General features: G+C 54.7%; 1 protein-coding gene across 6 annotated transcripts; it reads left to right on the top strand.

The window, feature by feature from the left end:
* The first annotated feature begins 127 nt into the window (after positions 1-127).
* PLD3 (phospholipase D family member 3) lies at positions 128-18,001 on the top strand. Of its 6 annotated transcripts, none has more exons than XM_032390502.1 (13): positions 128-240; positions 9,625-9,657; positions 10,536-10,668; positions 10,773-10,847; positions 10,939-11,081; positions 11,513-11,696; positions 13,073-13,193; positions 13,271-13,398; positions 14,601-14,801; positions 16,031-16,170; positions 16,604-16,769; positions 17,312-17,411; positions 17,503-18,001. In XM_032390502.1, exons 3-13 carry the CDS (start codon positions 10,642-10,644, stop codon positions 17,688-17,690), a joined length of 1,473 nt encoding a protein of 490 aa, XP_032246393.1. In that variant the 5' UTR covers positions 128-240; positions 9,625-9,657; positions 10,536-10,641; the 3' UTR covers positions 17,691-18,001. The 6 variants fall into 6 exon arrangements, with proteins under 6 accessions (XP_032246393.1, XP_032246391.1, XP_032246389.1 ...); XM_032390500.1 differs by having other exon boundaries at positions 10,577-10,668; XM_032390498.1 differs by lacking the exon at positions 9,625-9,657 and having other exon boundaries at positions 10,577-10,668.
* Positions 18,002-18,201: the final 200 nt, after the last annotated feature.

Raw genomic sequence — 18,201 nt, forward strand, 5'->3', positions numbered from 1 at the left:
CGGACCGCCACCAGCGAGAGTGCGGCCGCAACTGTCACGTGACCTCCCTCTGTCTTCCAGGCGCTTCCCTCCGCCCAGCGCTAGCGAGGAGCGCGGCCAATGAGAAAGGCACATGCCTAGCCCCCGTCGTCCCGCAGTCCTGCCGGAGTGCGCCTGCGCGCGGCGGGGGTGGCCGGGCGGGGCTCCAGCCTGGAAGGTGCGTGCCGGGCTGGGTCCGGGAGTGGGAGACGTGGAGTGCAGGTACTGTGCGATCTGGGGGCGCGGCGCCGCTGCTGCCCTTTTCGTGTTGTCCTTCCCTCTGTAATGCATTTCTCCCTTTATGTCATCCAATGTCCCTTTATGTAGCCATCCCTCCCCTTATTTATGTCGCATCCCGGTTGAATGGTCACCACTCCACTTCTGTCGCCATCACCCTACCTATTTCGCTGTCAACCCCCTTAATTCGCTTTCGTTCTAAGCCCCCGTTGCCACCCTACATTGCAGCCTTCCCGCATTACGCCGCCATCGCCTTATGTCGCCTGCGCCCCTCTTTTGTTGCTATTTTTCCTTTATGAAATCCTCACTTCTCACAAGTCGTCATCATACCCCCGTTCACCTTCACACGCTCCTGTCACCAAATCCTTAAATCGCAGTCACGCTTCCCTAATGTCATTTTCACCTTTTATGTCTCCGTTCCTGCCGTGTCACCTTTGCTCCTGACAGTCACCGTCCATGCCTTATATGCTCCTAGTTTTCCCCATAAGGAGCCACTCTGCCTTCCAGTTGGTTTTTTTCCCTCCATGTCTCCTTCATTTTCCCGTGTCCCCTCTCACATACTCACCACCATATGGGCTACTAGAGCCCGTTTCCTGGGGTGTGCCAGACTCCCAGCTCTACCATGAAACCTCTGGGTAACCTTGACCACCTGATCACACCTTTGCAATCTCAGCTTCCTCAGCTGTAAACCACACACAAGGACACCTATGTCAAGGATGATTGTGAGGATTCTGCGAGTTTATTCTTGTGATGTGTGCAGCTTGATGTGGCGATTTGGGCTAATAATGTTATTAACCATGTCACCCTCACCCTCATGCAGTCTGCAGTCCCCTTCATCACCTCTTCATTGTCACTACCCCCTCTCTTCCCCTCAGCTGCCCTCTTCATTCCCATGGCGCAGGTACACTCCTGTACCATGATACCCTCTGCCACGGCAACCACCCCACGCCACCCCACGTCACAGTCTCCCATGTTCTCATCTCTGCCACGTCACCCCACCTGAGGGGGTGGCCCATCGGCCATCACAAACCTTGCTTGGGTAAATACTTAATCCCTATCTCTACCTTGATGGATTGAGTGGTTCCCCCACCCCCAAAATGAGAGCATTGAGCTGATGCTATAGCGGGAGTCCAGGAGTAGTGGGGGGGGCGGGGGGGACTAGCTAGCTTAGACCCAGATTCCCTTGACTTCTAGAATCGGGGGTACAGAGAGATGAGGCAGGTCCCAGCACACCTCAGTCAAACCTCAGCAACCCTGAATGCTTGGGTAGAGAGGTAAGTATCTTATTCACTCAGCTTACCTTAGAGACGCAGTGTGGGACAGTGGTTAGCAATGTGTGCCTGGGAGCTGGAACCCTGGTTCCAATCTTGGTTCTAGCACTTAGTACTTAAATAGTTGCATGGCCTTGAGAGGTGGCTTCATGTCCCTGTGCCTCAGTTGCTGCATCTGCAATATGGGAATAAAAACACACTCATTCAACAAATATTTACTAAGCATGTTCTACATGCCCAACACTGTGCTAGGCTTGGGGGACACAGCAATGAACAAAACAGAGATCCCTGGCTTCATGGAGTTTACATTCTAGCAGGGGTAAGAGACAACAAGCAAACAGGTAAGTAGATTCAATGATGTGTCAGAAGAGGGGTGGGAATACATGGTAAAGGTTACAGTTTTAAATAAGGTGGTCAGGGAAGGTTTTCTGAGATGGTGCATTTGAACAAAGACCTGAAGGAGGGGAGAGAGTGACGTGGCTCTATGGGGAAGGGCATTCTAGGCAGAGAGAACAGCAAATGCAAGCGCCCTGAGGTTGGGGCATGCATTGAATATTTCAGGAATAGCAAGTAAGCCAATGAGGGAGGAGAGGGGTGGGGGTGAGGTCAGAGAAGCGGGGGGCAGATCGTCTGAACTCATGGGCCATGGAGAAGACTGGGGCTTTACCATGAGTGAGGCGGGAGCCACGGGAGGATTTGGAGGAGAGGAGAGACTTAATCTGATGTGATAGGAGACAGCAGCCGCAGCTCCAGAACTTCTGCCAAGGATGGATTGGCAAGAGCAGCCTGGTTGGAAGGAGAGCCAGAGTTGTCTTCTTAAAGCTGCACTCACATATCCTTTATATTTGGAGAAAGCTTCCGACGTCCCTCTCAAAGACTGGAAGGGAGAGGAGGAGGAGATGCTGGGAGAGTTTTTTTTTTTTTTTTTTTTTTTAAAGATTTTATTTATTTATTTGACAGAGAGAGAGATAGCGAGAGCAGGAACACAAGCAGGGGGAGTGGGAGAGGGAGAAGCAGGCTTCCCGCGGAGCAGGGAGCCCGATGCGGGACTCGATCCCAGGACCCTGGGATCATGACCTGAGCCGAAGGCAGACGCTTAACGACTGAGCCACCCAGGCGCCCCACTGGGAGAGTTTTTGAGAAGCCAGTGCCACCTCTGGGTTCAGGTGCTACTGGGGGCAGGGCGGGGGGGAGGGGGGCGGTAGCGGGCAGCCACAGATCTACAGATGATAAATAACAGGACAGGCAGCTGTCTACACCCGGGACCCCGAGGCAGCTCCACCATTTCCTAGCTGTGTCCTTTTGTGCCCATGACTTGACTGAGACAGCCCCGTGCTGCCCTCTGGGTCTTTAGTTTTCTTATCTGTTATACGGGGCTAAGAAAAGGACCAGTGTGAGAAATTAAATACATAAAGTGCTTCCAGCAGCTGTTGGCTCAGTAAACAAGGAGCTCTGCCCTCTTCCGGGGAGGGGGCGGGGCAAGGAAAAGACATTCTGCCTTATTTTATGTTCATGAGTTGGTTCCACATCATAGTGTCCCGGAACAGAACTGAGCTCTGGGTTCGAATTCCATACCGACAAACTGATGCCGTACAACCTGAGCAGAGATTTCCCCGACCCCTCCTCCCTCGTCTGAAAAACGGGGCTAACAATGCTTTGCCCCCAGATGTGCGGGGGCGTGGTGGTATTTTTGAGCTGAGACATCAACCATTTTCCATTGTGATGCTGCTCTGCCCCTCCCCTGCTTTATTTTTCCCCAAAGCGCATACTCTGTGTTTCACTCCTCTATTGTCACCCCCAAGAGAATGTCATCTTTACTAGGATTTTTGTTTTTTTCTGTTTTGTGCTGTATTCCCAGTGTCTACACCGGCCTTACCAGCAAGTAGTCACTGAACAAATACTAGTCGAATGAACAGATGAATGAATTGAGCACCCGCCATGTACCATCCCTATACTGGGTGGTACTGGGCACATAGCAGTGACTGAGACAGCCCCACGCTGCCCTCATGGGTTTCACAGTCCAGTGGGACAGACAGCCTCATCACCAGGCAGGGCCAGCCCAGAGGGCTGGGATTGGGGAAGCAGAGGCAGAAGGGTCAGGGCTGGGATGGAGAAACCCAGGGACTGTTGGAACCCAAAGCGGGGATTCTGGGCCAGCCCAGGAGTCAGGAAGGGCTTCCTGGGGGAGGGGGCACAGGAGCTGATAGGAATGAGCGACATGAAGAGAAGAGAAAGGTGTGCTGGGCAAGGGCAGCAGCTGTGGGAGTGTTTGGTGGTAAAAGTGTGGTTTCAGTTCAAGGAACTGAAAGATATTAAATATGGATGGGATCTAAAGGATGGTGAGACAGTAAGCCGAAGAGGTTATTAAGGGGAGATCATTCAGAGCTCTAGGAACCACACTGAGGATCTGAGACTTTGTCCTGAAGACACCAGGGGCTGGTGGGGGACATAGAGAGGTTTTTGAGCAGGAGAGGGTTGAGTTTGACTCAGATGGAGGGGGGACTAGAACGGTTGGGTGGAGGTTGGGAGCCAAGCGAGGTGGCGGGAGTGGGGACCCAGGTGGGAGAAGGCAAGTTGAGGCTGTGGAAGGGAGAAAAGAAAGGGGTGTGTGGGAGAGACCCTTAGGAGGTCAAGTGGACAAGTTGTGGAGGGTCCAGGATGAGGCCCAGGGCTTCAGGGCAATCAGGGAGGGCTTTCTGGAAGAGGTGACACACAGACTGAGACCTGTGGGATGGATAAGACAGCTGTCCTTAAAAAAAAAAAAAAAAAAGATAGCTGTCCTTGAAGTAGGGACCAAGGAGAGGAACAGGTTTGGGAGAGATTTTAAGGACAGTTGGGGACATGGTAGATGTGAGGGGCTTGGGAACCCCTGGGGAGAAGCATCTAGAAGGCCATGGGACTTCCAAAGTTGAAGTTCAGGGAAGAGATGAGAGCTGGAGAGCCTAGAGGCTCTAGAGGGCCCTAGAGGACATGGTGAGAAGTTTGCCCTTTGCCCTGAGGGCAGTGGGGAGCCACAGAGGGGTTTTGAGCAGGGATGAAACAGCTTAGATTTTTGAGTTCCAACTCAGAAATATTCACCAATCATGATGTGGTTTTTTTGTTGTTGTTGTTTTGACCTATTTAATTGTTTTTCAGACCCGGCATCTTCTCTCCCTAGGAAGGGCACCTTCTAGGGGTCCTTTGAAATAAAGTTTCTACTGCTAAAAACCAAACCAACAAAGAAAGTTTACAAAACCAGTGCTCTGTTCTGTTTTCTGTAGATTTGAGCTCAGACAACTGATTGTTCAGTCCAAAAGGGTCTGCACAATCAAGTGAAACACATTTCTGTTTTGAACCGTATGAAAGGTCCCTAGGTTCATAAGTGTTTCCCGTGGTATAGACTGTGTAGTTCTGCAGCTCTCTCGGATGGCTTGAATCAACCTGAAATTGACCTTGAACTTTACTCTCAGGCCGAAATGCCATAATATGCACCTACCCATCTGCTCTGGGCTTAGAGCGCATGCCGGTTATCATTGTGTATAAAACAAATGTCACTAGGTCTAGAGAGACCTCTATGAAAGTCTTTTCTCCAAGATTCCCATTCTACTGCTCCATTTCTTCTGTTTTCAGCAAACATTTATGGAGTGGTTATGATGTGCTGGGCACCAGGGAGTAGAGAAAGAAACCAAACACAGACTTAGCTTTTTAAGGGACACATAAGTAAGGGACACACAGATCTCACCAGCAAGATTGTTTTGGGGCTTTGCTAGTCTGCCTGTCTGCCATGGATGGCTTCATTGACTCTTCCTAGCAAATATAAGGTTGATATGTTCATCCTTCCATTGGTCTGAGGATGAAAGTAAGGCTCAGAGAAGGGAGCCTCTCTAACACACGGCTGAGATCTGAACCCAAGGTGGTGGGACTCCGAGATCCACCCCCTTAAACCATTCAGAGATCCCCCAGCCTCCGCCCTCCCCCCAGCTGAGCATGAGATGATCCCCATTCTATAGATAGGCCAGCAGGGCTGAGAGAAAGCCCCATGCCTGAGGTCACTCAGTAAGAGTGACAGGTGGGATTTGAATCCTGGGTTCTGCAATCTAAAGCCCAGCTATGAAGGAAGGATCAGATCTCCCGCCCCCACCCAAGGGTGGGGTGTTCAGGAAACTGTGACCCAGCACGTGTCTCAGAAACCCAGTGGGTTTTGCTTCCTCCTTTTCTGTGGGCTGTGGTATCATACCCCAAGGCAGGCAGGGCATAAGCCAAGGGGCCGGGGATATCCTCCGGGCTGGGAGGGGCACACTTGCTGGCAGAGATGCATCCCACGACCAAAGAAGCAGAGCATAAGGACCAGCCTGGGCATTGCCCTGGAGCTCCATGGGGGTTCTAGGTTACTGGAAACGCAGGAGCTGAGCTGAGGGAAATGCCAACACCTGTTAGCCTGGCTCTGTCAGTCCAGCTGCCCATGCCCATCTTCAATTTCACCCTGCCCTGCGCCCCCCAGGGACCTGGGGACGGGGATGCTGGATACTTCTCCAACTGAGGCCATAGTCTTTTTCTGGAGACTGTGATGTGGAGGAAGGGCCACCCCAGCTAGGAGCCGGAGCCTCATAATTTCATTTCCAAAGAAGTCCTATGTGCATTAAAAAAAAAAAAAAAAAAAAAAAAAAGTAACTAAAGGCCTACAATGGAAAGAAAGAATCTTGCCTTGGGGGTGGCTGGGGAAGGGGGGAAAGGGAGCCTTTTTTTTTTTTTGGCTGTCAGGATCCTCCTAGACACAATCACATTTATTGAGAACCTCTTGCATGTCCATTCTATATACTTGATAGATATTAATTCCTTTAGTTCAATTCTCAAATTTTATATGTTCAAAACACACACACAGTTTATTCATTCATTCATTCACTCATTTAATTTCTTTCAGCCTTCTCCCAGATTTGCTCCTCCTCAGCCTTCCACAGCTCAGCTATTGGGGCTTCTATCCTTCCTCAGACCAAAACCCTTGGCTGTCACTCACTCACTCACACACACACACACACACACACACAGCCAGAGGGAGTCTGCAAATACCTATATTAGTTCCCTGTGGCTGCTATAACAAATCACCATGAATAGGGTGGCTTAAGACAACCGAAAATTATTCTCCCCGTTCTGGAGGCCAGATGTCCAAAATCAAGGTGTTCGCAGGGCCATGCCCCCTCCTGAGGCTCTGGGGGATACCTGCCTCTCCCAGATTCTGGTGGCTCTGCCTCCCTGGTCACGTGGTCTTCTCTGTATCTTCTCTTCTGTCTCTTAGAGACACTTGTCATTGGATTTCGTGCCCACCCAGATAATCCAGGATGATACCATCTCAAAACCCTTAATTTAATTACATCTACAAAGACCCTTTTTCCAATTAAGGTCACGTTCACAAGTTCCAGAGATTATGGCCATGTTGGACGTATCTTTTTGGAGGCCACCATTCAACTGACTGCAACACCCAAGGCAGGCAGATCATGTCTCTCCTCTGCTCAGAACATGCCCATGGCCCTGTCCTCCTCACCACAGTCCAGGCAGCCCTGCACAATCTGGTCCTGTCACCTCTCTGACTCATTTCTCTCTCTTTCCCACTGCCTACCCCACTACAGACACACCGGCCTCCTTGCTCTTCCCTACCCAAATCAGGCACATTCCAGCCTCAGGGCCTTTGCACTGGCTGTTCACCTGCTAGAAACACTCCCTAAGAAGTCCATGTAGCTCCCTCCCCCATCCTTGAAGTTTTTTTCTCAGGTATCCCCTTTCTCAGGGAGGCTCTCCCAGACCTCCTTAATTATTTTTTATTAAAGATTTTTTTTAATTTATTCATTTGAGAGAGAGCACAAGCGGGGGTGGGGGGAGCAGAGGGAGAGGGAGAAGTAGACTCCCCGCTGAGCAGGGAGCCTGACATGGGGCTGGATCCCAGGACCCTGGGATCATGACCTGAGCCTAAGGCAGACTTTTAACCAACTGAGCCACCCAAGCGCCCCTAGACCTTATTTAAAATTGCAAACAATCCCAACCCCACCCCTTCCCCTGCCCCGCTTCTCTATGGCATTTATTACCCTCTAACATATAATTTACTTACTATCTCCTTTTTTGTCTTCCCTGGTGTCTGTTTTGTTCACAGCAGTATTTGCAGTGCCTAAAACAATACCTGGTACACAGATACTAAGTATGTGTAAAATTAACAGCCTTATACAAAGTAGGTACTATTGTCACCATGCCCATCTTACAGACAGGAAAACTAAGGCACAGAATCGTTGTCATTTCTCAAGGTCAAACGGTCATATAAGGGCTGAGGCTCATATTCAAATCAGGCATCTGGCTCTGGAATCCAAGGTATTGACTGCCTTGCAATCTAGTCCAGTCTAAACCACTTCTCCAGCACTGGTTTTCTTTTTAAACACCTTAGGGGTATTTTGATTAAAAAAATAACATAAGTTAAAATTAAACCTATTGTTATTAGACCTGTAATCGCCATACAAGTTGGAAGCCAAAAGGTCGCTAACAATTTGAATGAACTCCCTCTATCTTCTTCCTATTTGTGGTGTATTCGTGGGCATCCGTGTCCTACCTCTCCCTCAGTTTTGTTTTTGCTCATTTTATCTTCCCTAATTTTACATCACCTGCAGTTCCAACCCCAGATTTTTGTTTGTTTTTAAGTAATCTCTAGTGGGGATCAGACCCACGACCCGGGAGACCAAGAGTCGCATGCTCTACCGACTGATCCAGCGAGGCGCCCCCCAACCCCATATTCTTTTTTTTTTTTTTTTTTTTTTAGATTTTATTTATTTTTGATAGAGAGAGACACAGTGAGAGAGGGAACACAAGCAGGGGGAGTGAGAGAGGGAGAAGCAGGCTTCCCGCCGAGCAGGTAGCCGGATGCGGGGCTCGATCCCAGGACCCTGGGATCATGACCTGAGCCGAAGGCAGATGCTTAACGACTGAGCCACCCAGGCGCCCCCCAACCCCATATTCTTAAAACATTTCTCACCAAGGCGTTCGCAGGTCAATGAAAGGCAAATGTTTCCTGCCCCGTGCCTCCCCTCCCCCACCTAGCAACCCTGCGGTCAGCCACCTCTAAGACTGTTATCTTCTGCTTTTCCTGATGACCTCTGGAATTCCAAATAACCTTGATCTGTTGCCATTTCTTGCTGGATCCATTTGGCCCATCCTCGTTTGTCCCTCTACAATAAGAGGAGGGAATCTAGCTCTGCTTTGCCCTTGCCAATCTGGGATCGGACCTTGCGGGGGAAGGGGTTTCCAAATTATCCTTTCAGATATAGGCTGGATCTTCCGGTGAGGGGGTAACCTAGCTCCCTCTTGGAATTTTCTTTTTTTCTCCCTTCTTTTTAAAAAATCACAGTAATGCTGCGCATGCCCGTGGGACGCGGCAACACCTGTGTTGGCTTAATAATTATTCCTTAACCTGCAGAGATGGTTTTTTTCCTCTACTTTTCTGTAAGTCGCTTATAGTGCACAATTTTTATAAAAAATAGGCGTGCAAAAAAAGCAATTCTCACCCACCCCAAATCCCACTCTCGAGGCAACCACTTCTGACGCTTTGCTTCTCTCCGTGATAAGCCTTTGCTGCAGTTAACCGTTGACTTCCTGCGTGGATGCAGGGGAGAGCGTGCTGCCCCTTTTTTACCGGGAGAGGTGGGCGGGGAAGGGCTCTTCAATTCGTTTCTCCAGCGGTGGTCTTAAATCCTACTTGGGAGATACGAGATGGGAAATGGAAAATCTTGTTTATCCTTCCAGCCAGAGCCTGGACTTGAGAAACCAAATTTTTTAAAATCCCTATCAAAATATCAGTTGGCTTTTTTTAAGAAATCAAATACTGTTATCCAAACAGACTCCAGCAGAAAACCCACCGTCTCCTTCCGCCACCCCGCCCTTCCCCCCCCCCCCCCCCCCCCCCCCCCCCACCCCGTAGCTTGGGTTGTCTTCTGATTTTATTCGCTACACCTAGAAATCATATCATTCAACCTTGATCTCTCCGTTTTATTTTATAAGGCTTTTTTTTAAAAAAAATTTTAAGTAGAGTTGACACTTATTTTATACGTTTTTTAACAATTAATTTTGTTTATTTATTTTTGACTAGGTAATACATGCCCATGGTACAAAAATTCTCAAGGTTTGTAGACAAGAAAGATGTGGGGTTCCTTTTTCTCTTTACCCGCGGCCTCCCTACCCCACACTGCAGCTCTGGGGGGCTGGGGGGGGTGGCAAAGCCCATCCCCCAGCCATGTACTCTACCCACCCCCGCTAGGTTGGCGGGACCGTAACTGGGGGACCCCGGCCCCCCTTCTCCCTGCGGTGAGCCGGGGCGGCCTGCGCACTGCGCAGACTCCCCGCTGCAGTGGGCGGAGCCCAGTCTGGGCCCGCCCCCTCCTCGCTCCCGCCCCTGCTCAGCCTGTTGGGGCAGTAGCTGGGGCCCCGCGGAGGTAGCAGCTGCCGCCTGCGGAGTAAGGCCGAGTCCCCTCCGGGGTAAGGTGGAGGAGGATGGCTAGGGGGATGGGCTGGGGACTGGCGGTGAGGCCCCGATAGTCCCGGGCTCCCAGCTTGAGCTGTCTGGTGGGTACCTGAGGGTGATGGCAGAAGAGCCACCTGGAAAATGCTCCCTGGGTGGTCTCCGGCTTGCGAAAAGCCAGGCAAAGATTTGGGGCTCCGCTGACCCCATCCAGAGTTGTCTTTTGGGGAATGTCTAAATTAGAGCTCGGAGAAGGGAAGACGCTAATGGGGAGCAGCGTGAGCATTAATGAGGAGCAGTGTGGGCGCTCGGGGGGGGGGGCAGAGTGGGCGCTTAGGGCGGCAGGGTGGGCATTATAGACTGATGGGAAGAAAGCTAGACGTTAGACCTTAGGGGATTTCGAAATCCCTGCTGACCAGCGGTCAGCTTCCTCCTTTTGGGGTGACTGGCCCCATGCCAGTGGCCCCCGTGATAGGGGACAAGGAGACCCAATGGATCCCGTGAGCCCAAGACTAATCTGCTTTCCATGATGTTCCCCTAAGGCCCAGAGCACCCCCACAGTGCCAGCTTTTGTTCCCCACAGTTTGGAGACCCTGACACACCCACTTTCCCGCCTGGGCTCTGCATATCCCCTGGCTGTCTGGCAAGATGAAGCCTAAACTGATGTACCAGGAGGTAGGTGGATCTGGGGCCCAGTGGGATGGGGCTGGGTGCAGTGGACGCCCTGTAGACGCCCCCCAAGCTGCCCTTTCACCCCCTCTACCATCCCCATCCCCCAGCTGAAGGTGCCTGCGGAGGAGCCTGCCAGTGAGCTGCCCATGAATGAGATCGAGGCTTGGAAGGCTGCAGAGAAGGTAGGAGTCCACAACCACCCTCAGCCTGTCTCCATCATGGGCTGGGCTGCCCGCCATGGGCTGGCTCATCGCCGCCTCCTCCCCCCCACAGAAAGCCCGTTGGGTCCTGCTGGTCCTCATCCTGGCGGTTGTGGGCTTCGGTGCCCTGATGACTCAGCTGTTTCTATGGGAATACGGCGACTTGCATCTCTTTGGGCCCAACCAGCGCCCAGCCCCCTGCTATGACCCCTGCGAGTAAGTTGAGGAGGAGGAGGGGGTCCTCAGAGGGCGGGGAGAGGAGCCCTGAGCCACACCCACTGCCACCGCCCAAGTGCATCGCCCCAGGGTCTTCCCTCCATCCCCAACCCCTTCCCCCAACACTGTTCCCATGACAGCCACAGCATCATTCTCTGTCCAGATCTGTCAACAGATAGTCACACACAGACACACAGCATCGTCCATGACATTTGCGGACACACAAATGCACACACACACAGAAATCTACATACACAGTCTTCCTTCTGCACGTCTAGACAGACAAACGAACAGACACACAGAGAATCGTGAATACGGGCACACACAGATACATCATCTTCCATCCTCTGTGGGCAGACAGGTGAGCACTCACATTCCAGCCGGTTGTCTCTGGCCCCCTGTGGCTGATACCACCCCCCTCGCCCCCCCAGAGCAGTGCTGGTGGAGAGCATTCCTGAGGGTCTGGACTTCCCCAATGCCTCCACGGGCAACCCCTCCACCAGCCAGGCCTGGCTGGGCCTGCTCGCCGGTGCCCACAGCACTCTGGACATCGCCTCCTTCTACTGGACCCTCACCAACAATGACACCCACACTCAGGAACCCTCTGCCCAGCAGGTACCTGGCAACCTGGGCCCTGGCTGGCAGCAGGAGGGATGGGGGGGCCTGGGGGGTGGGGGTAGGGTGGTGAAGGGGGCTCCCCTGCAGCCCGGGAGATGGGTGGGCACATGTCACACAGCAGGTGGGACACAGGTGATTGAAAGCACTGTCTTCACATGGCCCTCTGGACTGGGGGCGTTTGTCACGGTCATCTGGAGGCCTCTGAATGTCAGGGTGTAGGTTTGCTTACGAGGGATTAGGCTGACAGATGTGCTCGCCCACAAGCTGCCCCAAAACCCTGTCACCCAAAGAAATGGAAGGAGCAGGGTGAGTAACAGCCCAGCCTCAAGCCAGCCTGCCGTTGCTCAGCTGTGTGACCTTGGGCAGGTCACCTCAGCCCTCAGTTTCCTGATCTGTGGAATGGGGCCAATATATAGCAGGTGCCCTTCTGAGAAGAAAACAGGCCCATCCATGCAGATGTCAGCTCAGCATCTGACATGGTCAGCCTTGTCGAAGCGTTCGCCTTATATCCTTGTCACGGTGTGCAGGCACGCTTTTAAAAAACGGAAAACTTCAAGATGCAGAAAAAGGAACAGCCTGGGTGGATAGCCCCTTCCTTGCAAAACACACTGAATTTGTCCCTTCTTTTTTCCTCCGCCTGCTGCCTCTTTTTGTCAGAAGTGGGCTTAACATTTAGTAAAATTGTGGGGCTCCTCGAGCGCCGCCTGAAAAAAAAATAGTTACAGAAGTTAAAAATGGTATGAGCGCCCACTCCCTGCTGGCTCCCACTGGAGCGGCTCAAAGCACAAAGCACGGCCATAGGCGGCAGGTGATGTGGGTTCAAATCCCATGTCACCCCTGAGTTCTCCAGTGCCCGGTTTTCTCCTCTGCTCCTCGGGGATTATACTCAGCCCTGCCTCATCCATGAGAGTGGTGAGAAATCGGTGAGTTCAGATGTGAAGGGGCTTAGGGGGCCCGGCTCACAGTAGGAGACAGGGAATCCTTGGCCGCTATTGGCCTCATCAAGCCTCGGCCATACCTTCCTGGACCCCCGGCCTGTGCCATGGCCCCCAGCATCCTGCAAGGTGCTTGGAGGCCCCTGCAGTGCCAGGCATTGATGCTTCCGAGGCAGGATCTTGGGAAGGTTCCTGGCAGGACAGGAGTGGCAGGGAGGCCCTGGCGGGGCCCAGAGCCCCAGTAATTAAAACAGATGAAAGGTTTTAATAGCCTATAAAGCCATCCCTTGGTGTGCAGGCGAATGGAAAGCCTGTTTCCTCCTGATCGTAAATTGAGACCCAATAGGAAAACAGCCTTTTTTTGCGGGGGGGGGGGGGGCTGCCTGGGGTTGGAGAGCTGGCGCGCCCAGCCCCTCAGAGGCTGTCCTCTCTCTGCAGGGTGAGGAGGTCCTCCGGCAGCTGCAGACCCTGGCACCTCAAGGTGTGAAGGTCCGCATTACTGTGAGCAAGCCCAACGGGCCCCAGCCACAGGCCGACCTGCAAGCGCTGCTGCAGAGTGGTGAGCTAGGGGGGCGGCCGGGGGTGGGCTGGGCCCAGGGCTGCCCGCACCGGCTCCTGACGCGCTGTTTGTTACAGGTGCCCAGGTGCGCATGGTGGATATGCAGAAGCTGACCCATGGCGTCCTGCATACCAAGTTCTGGGTGGTGGACCAGACCCACTTCTATATCGGCAGTGCCAACATGGACTGGCGCTCCCTGACCCAGGTCTGCCTGCACCCTGCCCACCCGCCATCCCCGGTGGCTCCCTAACCCCCGGGGCCCCCAGCCTCCAACCACACCCCTCTTCAGTCCCAGAGTCTTAGTCTCTGCAGTGGCTTCGTTCCTACCTCCAGCATGGGCTGGCTCATTGCTGCCTCCTTCCCCCCCCACCCACAGAAAGCCCGTTGGGTCCTGCTGGTCCTCATCCTGGCGGCTGTGGGCTTCGGTGCCCCGATGACTCAGCTGTTTCTATGGGAATACGGCGACTTGCATCTCTTTGGGGTGCATCCCCCAAATCCAGCCCTCACTGCCTCCCCCCTGCTCATGGAAGCCCGGGGTTTGCTCTGATCCCTGATGACAGCTGCCAGCCCCTCTGCAGGGCATTCAAGGCCCTGTCCACCGATTGGCCCTTCATTGTTCAGTTCTTTGAGTGCCTGCTCTAAGCCCAGGCCTGTCCTGGGTGCTGCTGGGAACGTGGTGGTAAGCGATGGATCCCTGGGAACCACCAGTCTGGTGCGGTGACAGGCTGGTCACCGGGCAGTGGCAGCCCAGAGGGTCAGGATGGGGGACCCAGGCCAGAGTATCAGGGAGGGTCTTCCAAAGGAGGTGACAATTCACATGACACCTGAAGGATCCGCCAGGATTAGCACAAGACAGGAAAGAAGGAACAGCTTAGGCAGTGATCATTTATTGACTCAAATACTTCCCAAGCCCCTAATCTTACCAACTCTTGTGAGGAGATGCTGAAGACACAGCCATGGCTGAGACATCCCCAGTGCCTGTCTTCCCGGTGCAGTGTCACCAGAGAGAGAAATGAGGGAAAGCCAAGGGACCGTGAAAGCCCAGAGGAATGCCTGACACAGTCGGGGCAGTCAGGAGAGGCTTCCTGGAGGAGGAGGCTGTCAACCGAGACCTAAGAATGAGTAGGAGCTTGTTCTGTGGAGGGTAGAAGCAATAGCTTCCGCGAAGGTTCAGGAAACCCGGCTCTTTGGAAAAACCAAATGATTTTTACCAAAACTTGGCCAGATTTTAGCCTCGAGTCAAGTTCACGCCCATCCTGGGACTTCAGTTCCGGTGGTGGTGGCAGGGCGTGGGGGGATGGGAGACTGAGGGACCAGGGACAGGAAGCGGGGAGGGGGGCCGTGGGTGTTCGTGTCACCCATGGGCGCCAGGCCACCACCCCAAGGCTCAGCACCGCCCTCCCACAGGTCAAGGAGCTGGGAGTGGTCATGTACAACTGCAGCTGCCTAGCTCGGGACCTGACCAAGATCTTCGAGGCCTACTGGTACCTGGGCCAGGCGGGCAGCTCCATCCCGGCCACCTGGCCCCGGCCCTACGACACCCGCTACAATCAGGAGACACCCATGGAGATCTGCCTCAATGGAACCCCTGCTCTAGCTTACCTGGCGGTGAGTCTTAGGGAGGAGGGGCCGGGTCACTCACAGTCTCTGTCCAGCCCTGCCCGGTGATGGGGTCGGGGGAGGGTCCCGACCACTCACCCCCACTCACTCTGCTTGGTCTGGGGCTGGGGCTATGTCCCAACCTCCCCAGGCTTGGGTTTCCTCTCCACAGTGGCTATAATGATCAGCAACCTTTACGGCTAATGGGGGAGTCCAGCCGGGGTTTACGCACGCTAAGCCCCTAGTGGAGCCCTGCGCTGTCTGGTGTAGCTACATTCGGCTCTTTTCATTTTAAGTCAGTTAAAATTAAATATCGCTACAAGTTCAGTTCCTGAATTGCACTGGCCCACATTGCAGGTGCTCGGTAGGCCCAGGGAGCAAACGGCTGCCTCGTTGAACAGTGCAGCTATAGAACGTTTCCATCACCGTGGAAAGTTCTCTTGCCCTGTAGACAAGGCGCTGCTGTTTGCAGCTCTTGATATTGCCCCCGCTTGGGGTGGCCAATCTGGGTTCCCTTCTGTCCCCCCCAAGCGAGTCACCTGGCCAAGCCCGGAGTCATTGTGGAGGGCCCCAGAAAGGCATGGATGCAGGGACGCATGACTCATTGGGGTGCTTTGCTTCAGTGGTTTCGCACAGAAGCTTAAGGGTTCCCCATGGCCACTTCCCCTTCAGATCTTGAGTTTGCTCCTCTGTCACGAGGATGGAGGGTAAAGGGCCTGGTGTCGAAGGAGTGCCATTCGGGTGGGCTGTGAGGAAGTCGGGGACACAGGTGATCACAGGAGAGGTCCTTAAACCTGAGCATGCATCAGAAGCACAGGGAGGGCTGGTTAAAACCCAGATCCCTGAGCCCTACCCCGCACCTGGTTCAGTAGGCCCTGTGCAATGAAGCCCAAGAATTTGCAAATCTAACAAGCTCCAGGTGATGCTGCCATTGCTGGACCAGGACCCTTATGTCCAGAACCCCTGTGTTAGAGCGTACATTCTGGAACCAAACAGCCTGGATGCATAATCCTGGCTCCATTTGTCAGCTGTGTGACCTTAGGCAAGTCACTCACCCTCTCTGAGCCTCAGCTTCCTCGCCTATAAAACGGACGTGGCAATTACCCTCCCCTTCCTGGAGGCTGTAGGATTCAGCACGACCCACGGGACCTGACTTGAGACAGACTCTCCGTACATGGGGTCTGTGGTGATGGCACCCTTGGCAGGGCACGTGTCTTGACTGTCCCCTCACCCCCCAGAGTGCACCCCCACCACTGTGTCCCAGTGGCCGCACCCCGGATCTGAAGGCCCTGCTCAACGTGGTGGATAATGCCCGGAGTTTCATCTACGTCGCGGTCATGAACTACCTGCCCACCATGGAGTTCTCTCACCCGCGCAAGTACAGCTGCCTCATGGACAGGGCTCGGGGCAGGGACCCACCATGAGTGGGAGAGGGAGTGACGAGGCCTGAAAGCAGGCAAGGGGACAAGGCAAAGGAACAGATGGCGGGAAGCCACAGGGAGAGGTAGAGGAGACAGGGAGAGGGGGTCTAAACACTCGAGACAGAGGAAGTGGGGACAGAGAAAAGGATGAGAATCCTGGGGGTGGGACCGGGGCAGGGGACTGGAGGCCGGAGGCCTGGGGTGCGGGACGTGGGATTTCCCGAGTCAGGGAGCAGGGTGTATGGGCTGGAGACAGGATGAGGGGCTTGGGGGCAGGAATGGAAGCCAGAGATAGGGCGGTCTTGGGGTTTAAGGGTGCCTCGAAGCTCAGGGTCAGGCCATAGGTAAAGCCGCCCTCCGAATCCTGCACCCCCGTCCCCGAACCCTAAGGTTCTGGCCTGCCATTGACGACGGGCTGCGGCGGGCTGCCTATGAGCGGGGCGTCAAGGTGCGCCTGCTGATCAGCTGCTGGGGACACTCTGAGCCGTCCATGCGGGCCTTCCTGCTCTCCCTGGCTGCTCTGCGTGACAACCACACCCACTCCGATATCCAGGTGGTAAGCACCCACCCCAGACCCACCCCTCAGCCCCAGTGCAGGGCGATGCCAAAGGCACAGTCCTCATGGAGCTCACCTGTCACCTGACAGGGCTGACTCCGAGGGACAGGGCCCTGCCATGATGGGGAGACCCCGAGTCGGGCCAGGATGGCGGGGCAAGGGCAGAGGGGGCAGGGCCCAGATGGAGGAGGCATCATGGCCAGGATGGAGGACCCAGAGGAAGCCTCTGCCCCAGCCTGCGGGGGGGTGGGGGGGCAGTGGTCAAGGAGGACTTCCTGGAAAAGGAGACATCTGAGGCGAGACCTATGGGATGAGTAGGAGCCATACGAGAAGGAATGACCAGTGAGGCAACTGGGTCTCCCCTTTCAGCCGGTGTTACTGGTACCCCCTCCGCTGGGCCCCGTTCTGGCTCCAGTGGGTCCAGGGGAAGCAGCTGAGTCCCCAGTCCCGCAGACCTGGTTCCCCTCCCCAGCCCGGACCCTGGGGCTTCTCCACCCCCACCCTGCAGCTCACGCCCCTTCCCATTCTCCCCTCCCCCGCAGAAACTCTTTGTGGTCCCCGCGGATGAGAGCCAGGCCCGGATCCCATACGCCCGTGTCAACCACAATAAGTACATGGTGACCGAACGGGCCACTTACATCGGTGAGTGTCCCGAGCACCACCAGGGGGACAGGAGGAGAAGCCGAGCACAGCTCTGGGCTCTGACTCTCTGACCCTACCCCCACCCCCTCAGGAACCTCCAACTGGTCTGGCAGCTACTTCACGGAGACAGCGGGCACCTCACTGCTGGTGACGCAGAATGGGCGGGGTGGCCTGAGGAGCCAGCTGGAGGCCGTTTTCCTGAGGGACTGGGACTCCCCTTACAGCCATGACCTTGACACCTCAGCTGACAGCGTGGGCAACGCCTGTCGCCTGCTGTGAGGCCCTGGTCCGGCAGCCGGGCCGAGGCCCGCGAGGCCCCCCGGGGACCCGGACATCCTGGGTCCCGGCCCCCGTCCCCGTGCCCCCCGCTTCTGTGTGCCCCATCGTGGCTCACTGGCTCGCCCCTGCTCTACCCACCTCTGTCTCCGTCCCTGCCGGCCTGATGCTGCGGCCCCGGGACCCAGCCCAGCTGGGGGGAGGGATCAGCCCCCGAAGAAACGGGGGTGCATGCTGGGCCCGGCCCCCTGGCCCACCCCCCTTTCCAGGGCAAAGAGGGCTCCAGGTTATAATAAGTAAATCACTTGTCTGTACGGCTTGTGTCTGTCTGTCTGATGTGCAGTGGGGCGTCAGGGTCGGGCACAGCTGACACGCTCCTCTCTCGGCGACACAGCGTTTGCAGAGCCCTCGGCGCGTTGATCCCTGTCCGGAGCCCACAGCCTGTGCTATGCCCTTAGCGTGGATTGGGCTCGTGCTGAGCACTAGCATGTGGCTGGCGTGTGCTGAGCCCCGA

The sequence above is a fragment of the Phoca vitulina genome, unplaced genomic scaffold (assembly GCF_004348235.1).
Source record: "Phoca vitulina isolate PV1807 unplaced genomic scaffold, GSC_HSeal_1.0 scaffold58, whole genome shotgun sequence".
NCBI lineage: Eukaryota > Metazoa > Chordata > Mammalia > Carnivora > Phocidae > Phoca > Phoca vitulina.